The 12,391-nt window shown below is 40.1% G+C and overlaps 2 protein-coding genes across 4 annotated transcripts; both read left to right on the top strand.

Moving 5' to 3' along the window:
* Positions 1-3,829: 3,829 nt before the first annotated feature.
* LOC100710463 (myosin regulatory light chain 2, smooth muscle minor isoform) lies at positions 3,830-7,295 on the top strand. The gene is made up of 4 exons (XM_003439235.5): positions 3,830-3,987; positions 5,513-5,712; positions 6,496-6,657; positions 6,748-7,295. Exons 2-4 carry the CDS (start codon positions 5,529-5,531, stop codon positions 6,918-6,920), a joined length of 519 nt encoding a protein of 172 aa, XP_003439283.1. The 5' UTR covers positions 3,830-3,987; positions 5,513-5,528; the 3' UTR covers positions 6,921-7,295.
* Positions 7,296-7,959: 664 nt separating this feature from the next.
* On the top strand, positions 7,960-12,388 carry fastkd3 (FAST kinase domains 3). Of its 3 annotated transcripts, none has more exons than XM_019363064.2 (7): positions 7,960-7,983; positions 8,896-10,359; positions 10,456-10,541; positions 11,338-11,512; positions 11,602-11,671; positions 11,750-11,864; positions 11,953-12,388. In XM_019363064.2, the coding sequence occupies exons 2-7, from the start codon at positions 8,925-8,927 to the stop codon at positions 12,049-12,051; spliced, it is 1,980 nt and encodes a 659-aa protein (XP_019218609.1). In that variant the 5' UTR covers positions 7,960-7,983; positions 8,896-8,924; the 3' UTR covers positions 12,052-12,388. The 3 variants fall into 3 exon arrangements, with proteins under 3 accessions (XP_019218609.1, XP_003439284.1, XP_005449026.1); XM_003439236.5 differs by lacking the exon at positions 7,960-7,983 and adding an exon at positions 8,014-8,379; XM_005448969.4 differs by lacking the exon at positions 7,960-7,983 and adding an exon at positions 8,014-8,379 and having other exon boundaries at positions 8,891-10,359.
* The last annotated feature ends 3 nt before the right edge of the window (positions 12,389-12,391 follow it).

Raw genomic sequence — 12,391 nt, 5'->3', positions numbered from 1 at the left:
GCTGCTAACTTTAGCAATGCTATTGTCATGCTCATTGCATACAACAAATGCCAGGTTATGTCTCTTTGTCACTCTCTCTGTCAGTGTCACTGTCATTTGGAGAAGTGCATGAGTGTCTCCTCTTGGTCACTCTGCTCATAAACAGCTACTAAGAAGGTCAAATAAATAAAACTCAGAATCCAGCAGCTAATATAGCACATAAACATAAACTAACATGTTTCTATTTACATGCAATTATAGTGTGCTTAACGTCATTTGGCCCGTGGAGATAATTTGAGCTCTATCTGTGTTTGGACTTTGTTCTGGAATTTGACTTCAGGTCAAACATCTGTCAATTTCCATGGCAAAAATATCATGTCAGTGGGCACTTCAGGGGCATTTGTTCTGACCATTCTTTCCTTTTTGGCTCTCACTCACCAGTGTTCAACATAATACGGTCAGCAATCAGCATGACAGCATACCTTAAACATTACGGCAGCAACATGAAGTGTGAGCCCATTAAAAAAGATAAGCCCACCTCTGTACACCGAGGGAGCTAATATAAGACATTAAGCAGGGTCGCAGTACTTCATTCTGTCTAATGAAAATAGCTTATCCACTAAACAAGCCTCCAAGATGATAACTTTGAACTGGTTGCATTAACTAAAAAACAAGTGAGTTGCAGAAATCATCAGATAAACAGCGAGTTTGTCTGCGACTGGTTTCATGTGTGAACATCCAGCTTCAAATCAAATCATCAAATCAAACACAACTTTTCATTATGCATTAAATCAGAGTAAAGTTCAAAATATTTAACATTTTGTTTCAATTAGCATAGTCTTAATCAGTTTATTATAACTTGTGTACATACGAGTGTGTATTATATCAACAGTCATCAGTCTGTGGTGTTTAGAGAATCTGGTGATTTTCTCTTTTCAGTCGAACCTGCCTTGTTTACTTTGTATCAAGGCCTCAGTTTCATTAGAAAACCTCTCAACAAGACATTTTTCAATTTTTAATGAGCTGAGAGCTGATAACAAGCCAGATGGTCTTTCTCCTTTTGGATGTGACATCCATGTTTTCCAAAAAGCATTTTCAATTTTGATGTGTCTCAGCACAGAACTGTTTGACACTTTCACATAATTTGGCTTCCTTGCACGATAAAGCTTGAATCTACATTTTAGGATGGCACGATCAACTGTGTGCACAGACACAGTTTTCTGGGCGCATGCTCTGCACAGGTCTATAACTGAGCTGAGAGAATGATACAATCATTGATACAAGCAAACCCAGCACTCAAAAGCCCGACCAGGCAGCAGATCCATACCCGGAACCTCCTTGCTAGGAGCTAACACAGTGCTAACCACTGCTCCACGATGCCACACATAAATTCATAGTTTATATTTATATTTTCTTAAGTATTCAAACAGTTTGTGAAGGGAAAAAAATCCCTCCACTGTTGGATTCATCTGCCTTGCACAGAACTGTTATAGTATTTTTTTTCTAATTTTCCTTTTACATTATATTTTACACACAGACCTTCAACATCCCCTCCATACTCACCAATGCTACATTTTAAAGCCGCTGTGTTACACCACAAGGTACAGTAAACTGCATAATTAGTGCGTATGACTGAGCATCACAGAACATGTAGCTGCTCAGTATCTCCTACCAAAAACATCCAAAGCTTTAGATAGCCCTGAAAATAAGCCCCATTTACCAAACAGCTGCCACCCACAGCTGATACTCTTCCTCAAAATACTAGCTTGTTTGAAAGTTTAAAGTCTGTATTGACACAGGGATGTCCCCATGCTATATGAAGAGTATCATAGGCCACATAAATATGTTTTACAGTTTACAGTTGATTTTATCAACTTATTGAAATAGTTTGCACTTAGTAATTATGACTGTAAGTAAGGCACAAAACTGGCAAATATAAAGCCTGTGAAGTCTTGTATTATTGACACGTTTGACCACAGAGGTGTAGGTGTATTCAACTCAAGGTTACAGTTTTGAGGTTATGGTTAGCTCTGGTGTAATGGTACATTATACTGAGAGGTTTTTCTAGTGTTGTGTGGGGTTCCCACTTCAAAAACATAAATGATTTGCTTAACCACAACATTTCTCTGACTCACTACGATTTGAACAGAAAGTCAGTTCACAGCAATGAACTGAGTTTAGCTGTCCAGGAAATTCTCACTGTATGGATATCAGGGGATCTGTTGAGGCTATTTTTATCTTCTGTGTTGTGCGGCATCAATGCTTTGAAGCTATATAAAGTTCAGAGATATGAACATATTCAGTTCACACGAAGTGACACTCTAAGAAAGGTAAATAAATATCTCAAGAAGTGTTTAAATATGCATGAGAAGTTTCATGTGTAAGTAGCAGCCTCTAGTGGTTGAATGCAGCACTGCAATTCTAAGTAAAAAATAAATAAATGCAAAACTTAAAATACAATCGTAAAATATTTTCCAACATTAATTTTCACTTTTCATTTTGAGTGGCTCAGTTTTGTCCCTCCTAAACACAGAGGAGGAGTGGAAACTAACAGTTTAGTATCTATATGTTTAATGGTAAAAGTCTGGTTATTGTAAAATATATAAATATTCATGAGTCATGACACTCATTTTGTTATCAGTTTTGAAAGCGCAGTGCTAAGGGTAAGTGAACCATGCACAGTTTAAATTTGTTGTAGCTATTTTTAGATAATTTTTTTGTAAACAAAAATAGGTTAACTATTAAAACTACAAATTAAGTGTGGCATACAACGAAAAAAATGATTTTACTGTTACTTATCTTCTGTAACCGGACCCACTCAATGAGCCACACCCCCCTTTTCAGGCATGCCTGGGCAATGCGTTCATGAGGCAGCAGACGACCATATGCTTCACCTCTTTGTTTGTTTGAAGCTTTAAACTAGGCTTCTTCCACTGGCTTTGCTACGAGTAAAACTTTTTCCAGTGTGAAGCTGTTTCCGTAACACTGAAAGTGATATGACAGGTGGACAACAAAGGCGACGTGGCCTGTTTTAACTGTGAGTCAATAGTTCCACGTGTTGCTTTTGCAGCCCTGCAGCAGTAATCCTCTGTTTACAGCAATGACTGTGGTACCAACTGTTGTCTGACCCATCGTCGGACAAGTCGGACTATAATTATCCTCTATGTCAACATTTCTTCATTTTGTTTTGGTTTAGTATTTGAAGTTCCTTCAATATTCCATTATCTTTTTCTGTTCGCTTTACCTATTTAAATCTTCAATGAGGATGTTCCCAGGAAGACATCATAAACACATTTTCTTCAACAATAAATAACAAGTAAACAACATTAAAACCCCAATGATAATGCAACAAAGGAGAATCATAAATAAGAATTGATCAGTGTCAACGTAGTTTAGTTATGACAATTACCCAAATAGGACTAAATTTCTATTTTTCCATTAAAGGAATGAATGGAGTCAGCTATTATTATCGTATGTTAAAAAAACATACAAAAAAGATGAAGGTATGTGTTGAATAGTGTAGAAAATAAGAGAAACCTTAGATTAAATAAAATATGGAATTTATAAACTTCCATCTTCCCTCAGGGATCATTGAAACTACACCTTTCCTTAATTGCTCATCGCAGGGAGGATGTAGTCTCTGTTTCCTTAAAAGGACATATCCATGAACGTCAAGAGGACAGGCAAGAGAGTGGAAGTTACAATTACTCCACAGGGGGGAGTGTTAAAAAAGATTATGTATTTTAGAGCTAATAATGCTAGAATTATTTCGATATATTTTCAATCAGAGTTTTAAACAAGCTATTTAAGAATTACAATTAGACTGAAACATGCAATTAATTCCAAATGAGAAACAATGGCTTCATTCTTGACCGGCACCCCCATAGTTCTTCATTGGTTTGCTCTGCTGTTCTGTACGGAACCCAGCAATATTATGAGGAAGTGAAGGGCGGTGGTTGAGAAAAAGAACGGCACAGGGCTAGCTGACGGTTTTCTCGAAGTTGTCAGGTAAGTCTGTGTTTATATCTTTTTTTAAGAGCTATTTAGTTGCATTAAACACACTCTGATATATACAAAACATGGGTTTAACCCCGCTACTAAAACTTCATATCTTAAAAGAAAGCGTAATATGTTGCTCGCTCGGTTGGTAGCCTCGAAAACACGGCTAACAGTTAGCCGCGTAGCTAATGGCTTACTTGCGAAATTGGTCGCAGTAAGGAAATATTTCCAGCGAGTAAATCCCTCAGTTAGCTTCATGAGTTGAAAATGTGCTTGTGAACTGGGTTATCGCCAGTGACTGTTGGGTATTTCATATAAATTATAATGTTGCTTAATACAGGCCGCAAACCAGGAGAGTGTGCAGGTACGGTCAGCTTTTTAAATCATATAAATATCGTGTTTAACTTTTTGGCTTATTGGAAGTTAATTAATGTCAATTGTGCATTTGTATGAACGCTGGGGAGAAGAAACATTTCATTAGAAACGCGTAAATATGATGTTTGGGTTTTAACCTTGGTCAATTACAGCAGCTCTCTCAAAAAATAAACACGTTCCATAATGGGTAAAACTTTTTTCTATTTTAAAGTTGTACAGATATCTAATAAAAGAAAATGGCAAGCAGTCGTCATGTATATTGGTAAATCAGCTTTAGTTGTTTGTTGGTTAACTGTGTCGACTGACTATCACCACCTCACTTCAGTCAGCTTTTCAGATTCATTCTCAGTAGGTATAACATTTCTTGTCATTTTATTGTATTTTTATTATTTAATAAGTTATAGGGTAAGCCATTGCTTGAATTTTCTTTCCTTTTTTGTTGCACTTGTCAGTGTTTCAGATAATATCAGCCCGCATCACTGTTTTTACAGGGCATCACACACATAGCGAGATAAAGATACTCGCTGCCCAAGCTGGTTGGATCCATTTTCCATGAGCGCAGAGCAGCAAAACCCAAAGTGTCTGTCAACATAAAGATGTTAACGTGGGGACAGTTCAACTCTTTATTCAAGACTTTGCCTGATAAGGGCATCTGTCCTCACATCGGTAGTTTTCCTACCCTCTTTGAAAGCAGTGAGCTGATCAACCTAGAAAGATGAGGAACATTTCCATTTATAGCTCAGTGAGGGCCACCTCACTGGGGATTTGCTGCCAGAGAATTATATTACCCTGCCACTCATGTGTGGACGTGACTGACAAACTCTTATTTTGAATAATGGCATCATCTACTTTGATCTAAATGCTGAATTGTGCTGCCAAAATTTGTCTGTCTAGTGGTGTTTTCTTCCACATTGTTCCTTGGCAAATGATGCTGCTTCCTGTAAATGGGGAATAAGTTGGCATTCATCCATATAACATTGCATCCTGATTGGAATTCTTGAAGTCTTTTCGATCAAATGAAGTCTTTTAGTTTAGTCTTATCAGATTTAGAAATCAACCCAACCTAAATCAGTTTCCAGTTTTTGTGTTTCTCAGTTGTTAATCAAATGGAGCTGTAATTCAAAAAGATGTGTAACCTGATGTCTGTTAATTTCCACAGAAACAAAACATTCACAATGTCTAGCAAAAGGGCTAAGGGAAAGACCACGAAGAAGCGCCCTCAGCGCGCCACCTCCAATGTCTTCGCCATGTTTGACCAGTCCCAGATTCAGGAGTTCAAGGAGGCCTTCAACATGATCGACCAGAACAGAGATGGGTTCGTCGACAAAGAGGACCTCCACGACATGCTTGCCTCACTGGGTGAGTAAAATTCTCAGACGTCTTAAGGTCTAATGTATGCCATTCATGCTCTGTTTGTATTCATTTGGGTGTGTACTGATGTTAGCTGTGCTTAAACTGGTTCTACAGGCACACACACTTAGATTTGCTTTTAGCTGTTAAATTATGATTGCCTCTATAATTTGAGCCTTTCAGGTTTATGAGTAGAGAAAAGGTGCTCTACATATATCTATACTGCTTCATTAGAAGAAAAAAAAATTCTGCAGTAACTGCATAGCTGTGTGACCTGTTCCTGCCAATGCTGCTGCTATGCAGGGTTTCCACCCATGTATTTCAAGCTCCTAAGCGGACCCGCCCACCCAGACTAATGTCTGAAAACAGCTGGTAATTTTAAGCTTGGCTTTAGGATGAGAAGTACAGCTGCTGTTGGTTAATATACATTTTTATTTTAACACATTCAGTAAGATGTGAAAGGGTTAGAACTACTAAACAAAAGACCCAGGCAAATGTTATAACTTATTACTCTTTTACTCTTGGTCTTCCAACTTGTCTGGCAGAAACCCTACACTTAAAAGGCTTCACTGTGCTTCAATAGGAAGCACAATGAAAATAATTGTTTGAAGCTGGGATTAGCTGGCTGAAGTTGCTTTATAGAGAAATAAACGCAGAGCTCTCAGTGCAGAGAACATTGAAGGCAGTAAGATGTTTGCCCAATTTAGTTCTGTTCCTATTAGGATAAGAAGTTGTTTGAAAATAGAAAAGTCTCCTCTGAATTCAGTTTGCGTCACATGTTTATCTACACAGGCAAAAATCCCAACGATGACTACCTGGAGGCCATGATGAATGAAGCTCCTGGGCCCATCAACTTCACCATGTTCCTCACCATGTTTGGAGAGAAGCTCAATGGCACAGACCCAGAGGATGTGATCAGGAATGCATTTGCTTGCTTTGATGAGGAGGGGACAGGTTGGTGACCCACAGTCTCATGATTTTGTTTAAATTTGAAGAGAGAACTGTTGCAGTTTCTTATCTGATTTTGACCTTTATCCTGTTCAGGTTTCATCCAGGAAGATTACCTCAGGGAGCTGCTCACAACAATGGGTGATCGGTTTACAGATGAGGAGGTGGATGAGCTCTTCAGGGAGGCCCCCATTGACAAGAAGAATAATTTCAACTATGTGGAGTTCACACGCATCCTAAAGCACGGAGCCAAGGATAAGGACGATTAAGGAGCTACACCAGCATTCTCCTCTCTGTGCCCTCCACCTCTCTGTTGTCAGCTAGATCACCATGCTGCATGTCTCAACTCTCCAGTTTAAACCCTATTTTAAACAAACCAAAGCAATAACTATCAACACGGTTTGCTGTGAACTTCCAGTATTGCCAAATTTACACATCTAAGAAGAAAAATCTGAATAGTGTTGTTTTGTCATGTAAAGATGTGAAATGGCAGCACTGGAAAGCTCTGAGGAAATACATCTTTGCAATTCATGTGATTGGGTTTAGCTGAGTTTTTACATTTTCTAATATAAACTTTTTAAATAAAAGCCCTCTATCAAGTTGTATTTCGCTGTTTCCCTTCCATAAATGACAACTGAAATAAGTGTTGCATTATTTTGTCTTTATTTTACTGCCTTGGGTGAAACAAAATTCTTAAGCAATAGATTTCCCCCCCCCCCTTGGGATTTTTGTCAAGTCTCTACAAGCTTGCTCTCCCTCCTATCCAATTCAGTCAGCATGTGCAGGCTAGCACTAGGTGATGTTTGTGCAAAGTCCAGTGCACACAGTAAAATTTGACCTTTATAAAAATGAAAGGAAAACTGCTCAGTACATACCTGCATGCTGTCTGATTTATATCGTATAGGGAGTGGCCTTGTATAATAAGAATGCTTATCTATGAGACACAAAAGGATGCTAAACTACCAGACGAGAAGGACGGGCTTAAATCCATCCTGGAACTAGATTTTCTTTGGTTTTTGCCAGAACTACATTTACAATGTTCATTTCCCCAAATCTTGTTTGAGCGATGACGCTAAATCCGTCTGCACTTTACAGCCGTGCCCTCTTTAAATGACAGTCCAGGCTTTAGAATGGCAGGTTAAAATACAAAATTATTTTTGGCGCAGTAAGACCACTTAAGCTGTGATAACGACCAGCCGCAAACTCAAAATGTTATTTTGAATAGGATTGTGCAGTGATAATGTCGCCCTCTAGTGTCTGAGTGGAAGTTTCAAACCACATGATGCTGCCTTCAATGCTGCCTCGATTATTGGACACACAAAACCTATGAAGGTCAGAAGATGATTAAAATGAGTTATCGGAAGTAAACATTTATTGCGAGGAGACTCTGAGAAGTGAAGGTTACAGTGAAAGTATGGATTTCAGACACTGCTTCTTTCGTCTGCTCCCTTTAGGGGTTTCAGACATATTTAATAATGAAAGAAAGAAATATATATCTTCTAGACCACGAATTTCAGATGTGTGAAGAGTTATGCTAATCTACAGCAATTCTCTTGTTATATGCTAATTTAAGAATTATTTGAGTTGGAACATCAAGACGCTTGTGAAATTAGAGAAGAACAGACTTTGAGGGTGCCTTGAACGCCTCATGCTCCTTACGGAGTCACGTTTGGTAGCATCTCCGGTGTCAGCGGTTATTTGACCCTTTTCCCCTGTTGGAAGGTCCAGGTATGATTTTTTTCAGTTTACTGTAGTCACATTGTTGTTTTTATTTATCATTCCGAAGTGTCAGCCCTATGAAAAGTTACTACAAAGAGCAGTGCGGCTCTGCTAAGTTACACATGAGGCTAGCACCTATGCTAACGTTAGCTAACAGCAACCTTCAAGGTTGGTTCACTAAAAGAAACGAAGACATTCGTTTCCCTGTATTTAAAACATTTTGGTGAATACCAGTAATATTTTAGTTTTCTATCAAGATATATATTTAAATTTTGTAAGTAAGGTGACATTTACGGATAATATTGTTCGCTTTTGCCTATTAAATAGCCAAAAATAACAGATATTATCTTTGACTTGAGTTATTTGCATACCGCTCGAGCGTCTTTGTAAAAAGCCACCCATGAACTGCTCATTTTAAACAGGAAAACGCTTGGAAGTAGTCACTGACTCTCGGTGTTTTTTTGTTCTCTCACTTATTTAAAAATAGTCTTAATATTTTTGTGTTTTTATTTCGTTTTAGCACAGCTGGGACCGGTGAGTCCCGGACCAGGGTCATGGCTCTGAAGCTGATTCAGAGGTTTCCGTTCAGGATCCGATGTTACCCTGTTGGATCCGTCAGGCCTCTGAGTACCAGTAGCCAGTCCTTATGTGTAAATTGCCTGTGTACATCAGCCGGCCGGTGTATCAGGATACGGGGCTGCCGGAAGCTACTACAGGACAGCTTGACGAGGAGTCTGACCACCATCGTCAGGGAGCCTGCCTTCATCTCCAGCAGCTCAGTGGGAATCCACAGAGATTCGGTCCCTCGGTTTTGTCTGACCCAGCTGCATCGACCCACAGCTATAGAGGAGCAAAGTTTCCTGCACCGCCTGGAGACCTGCTCCTCCTCCAGGCAGGTTTTCAGACTGCTGCGCTCAGTGGAAATCGTGTCTGACACCATGGTCGCAGCAGCCCTTCACCGTGTGGCCGACCTGGAGCAGGAGGGTGGTGCTCTGAACAACCCCACTGTGTTGGAAGAGGCCACTATCAGGGCCCTGTGCTTCCAGCTGGAGCAGGACTCTGGACGGTTGACTGATGCTGGACTGGTTTCGGCTCTCTTGGCCTGCACACGGCTTTACTTGGACCCCTGGAGTACACTGATGGTGAGGCTCATGTCTGAGAGCCAGGCAAGGCTTGACAGGGGGGAGATGACCATAGGGGAACTGTGTACTCTGGGGCAGGCGATGCTGGCCATAGAGGGTCCAGGCAGTGTGATGCTGGAGCAGTTGATGGAGCAAATCCAGAGGCAGGAGCTTTCTAATTGGAGCCTAGCAGACCTTGTTGCTGTTTATAGACTTCTGCAAGGTGGTGTGGGTGTAGATGGAAAATACAGGGACCTCCTGAATGCCATGCACAGCCACGCTGTGACTGTTACTTCCCGTATGGATCCTGCTGCTGTCAGCGGGGTGCTAGGCGCTCTCGTAACCCTGAATCAGATGCAGGCCATGCCTCTTGTGATCAATCTGTGTAAGCAGGCTGTGCGGCATGTGCCTCACTTCACCGATGAGGAGCTCACCCATGTACTTGGGGCATTAATGCACTTTGGTCACAGTGATCATTACTTTATGGAGGCGATGGAGAAATATGTTCCTACAGTGGCCTTCACCTCCCACCCAGAGACAATTACTAAAGTGATGCAGTTCTTTGGACGCAGGAACATCCTTTCCCCGCCTGTCTTTGATGCCATTGCTGAGAGCTTTGTGTACCGAGCAGATGACTACAGCACCAGCCAGGTGGCCAGGCAGATAATGGCTTTTGGGAAGCTGGGATACCTCCCACCCAATGCGGGTCAGGTGTTCGGGAAAGTAGAAACTATCCTACACACGCGTTTCTCACAGTTCCAGCCTCGAATGCTGCTCAACCTGCTCCATGCCTGCACCCTGGTGGAGAGGTTCCCTGTTAATTTTGTCTCCAAAGTTTTCAGCAGTTACTTCCTCCAGCAGCTGCAAGGTAAATCGTAATGCCAACACACCTGCTGTGTCATGAGTGCATGATTTAACAAAATATTGCTGATGTCATTTCCTGCTCTGTGTTTTTGTCCTGTAGAGCAAGGCATGGGAATTGAGCGGGGTGTTCTGGCACAACTGACTCAGCTCTACATGACTGTAAAGTTGGAGTGTCCCTTCTATGAGGTAAAGTATTTAGAACAATGGGAAGGGTTAGACACTTGGAAAGCTGAATGACACAGGAACAATGCAAAACCCGAATACACACCCACAGGCTTAACTCATCATTGGTGTGTGAGCTTCAGTGCATTTTAGTTATGTGGCAAAAAATGTACCTCAGTATCTCAGTGTGGTCACACAATCAACAGAAAGCATATTTCACTGTTTTTAGTTTGTTTGTGTTTTGTTTTGTTTTTCCTCAAATCATGATGACTGTAATTAACTGAATTATAAACGATAAAGTTTGTATTTTCTTGTAATTGCCCCTCTGTGTGACGGCTTTACCCGTCATTTTGTCAGCATTTTACATGGGGAGCAAATTATTTGTCAATTTACTTATCTAGCTTACTTTGAAAGGTCACTTTATTGTTTCTACAGTGTTCTGTTGTATTTTATTTAAATTTGACTTACCAACCTCCGTTCCGTTCTTTTATCTAGTGTTTTCATTTTTTGAGATCCAAAAACACGAACTAAGAAATGTATACACGTTCTGTGAGCCTTTATAAAAACAGGTTAATGTGTTTTTATTTTGAAGGGCTGAAAGGTTTAAGAAATGTCTGTCAGTTATGTAAAGCATCTTGCATGTTTTTCTCATTTCAAATGGATAGCAAACACACGTAAAGGTAAACAAAAAGAAGTGAATACTAATAACATTTATACTGCTCAGTGTTTTGTTGTCAAATAAATGAAAATCTGTAAGTCACACATCATAGCAGGCTATGTGAACACTTTCCTGTGTCAACCTTTGTTTTTCTTTCATCAGGGTCCCAAACTCCTTCCAAAATACCGCGTCAAGTCTTTCCTCATGTCTGGACGCTCTCTGGAGACACCAGTGGATCCACATCTGTACAACTCTGTGAAAACTGGATTGGTCGATTTGCTCGGGGATCGTTCATACTTTGGATCAAAAGTTCTGACGCCGTACTGCTACACACTCGGTAACGCACACTGGTTTGCACCAGTGGTTTGCTTCATAAATGTTTCCTGTAGCTTATCTACTGAAGGCTTCGTTCTTTTATTGTTGCAGATGTTGAGATAAAACTTGATGAAGAGGGATATGTGCTGCCTGCCAGCCAAACTGATGATGTATACAAAAGGTAAACCAGTTTCCTGTTTAAGCTGTTAAAGCAGTGAAAGTAAAGTTTGTATTTGAGAGCTGTATGGTGACGTTGCAGGATCGCTCTGTGTATCGATGGACAAAAGAGGTTCACTTCAAACTTGAGGCAGCTTCTTGGAAAAGAGGCCATCAAGCAGCGGCATCTGCGCCTTCTGGGATATGAAGTTGTTCAGGTTAGATCCTCAACAGTTCTTAGATTTGTGTAGATCGGTACATCCTAAAATTCAAACGAAATAGCCGAATTTGTATTTTTCTTTCTAGATTCCTTACTTTGAGTATGAAAAGCTGCAAAGCAAGAACAGCATGGTGGAGTATCTACACCAAAAAATCTTCCCTCACACCTACAGGCTCAGCTGGTGACCGTGAAACAATCTCGCTGAGGTTGGAACGTCAGGGCTTTTAAAAAGAAAAACTCCATATTTATTTTTTGCTAACAGTCATTGCCAAGTTAATGTGTTTTAAGTTATCACCTGCACATGCACAATTTTAACTGGACAATAAACTGTCTTTTGTACAAAAAAATGACTTGATGGAATGATTTCCATATCACACAAGGATGAGTATTGTTTGAAAAATATAATTTATTTTGTTTTTTGCAACAGGGTGCTGCAAAAACTGTACAAAGATAATAGAAACCTAATTCCAGCAATCACAAGCTTAGTTATAAAGAGTCATAAGCACAACCTTTAATTAAAGACGC

This window comes from Oreochromis niloticus, linkage group LG9 (assembly GCF_001858045.2).
Source record: "Oreochromis niloticus isolate F11D_XX linkage group LG9, O_niloticus_UMD_NMBU, whole genome shotgun sequence".
NCBI lineage: Eukaryota > Metazoa > Chordata > Actinopteri > Cichliformes > Cichlidae > Oreochromis > Oreochromis niloticus.
This window is presented reverse-complemented; position numbering and strand designations above follow the sequence as displayed.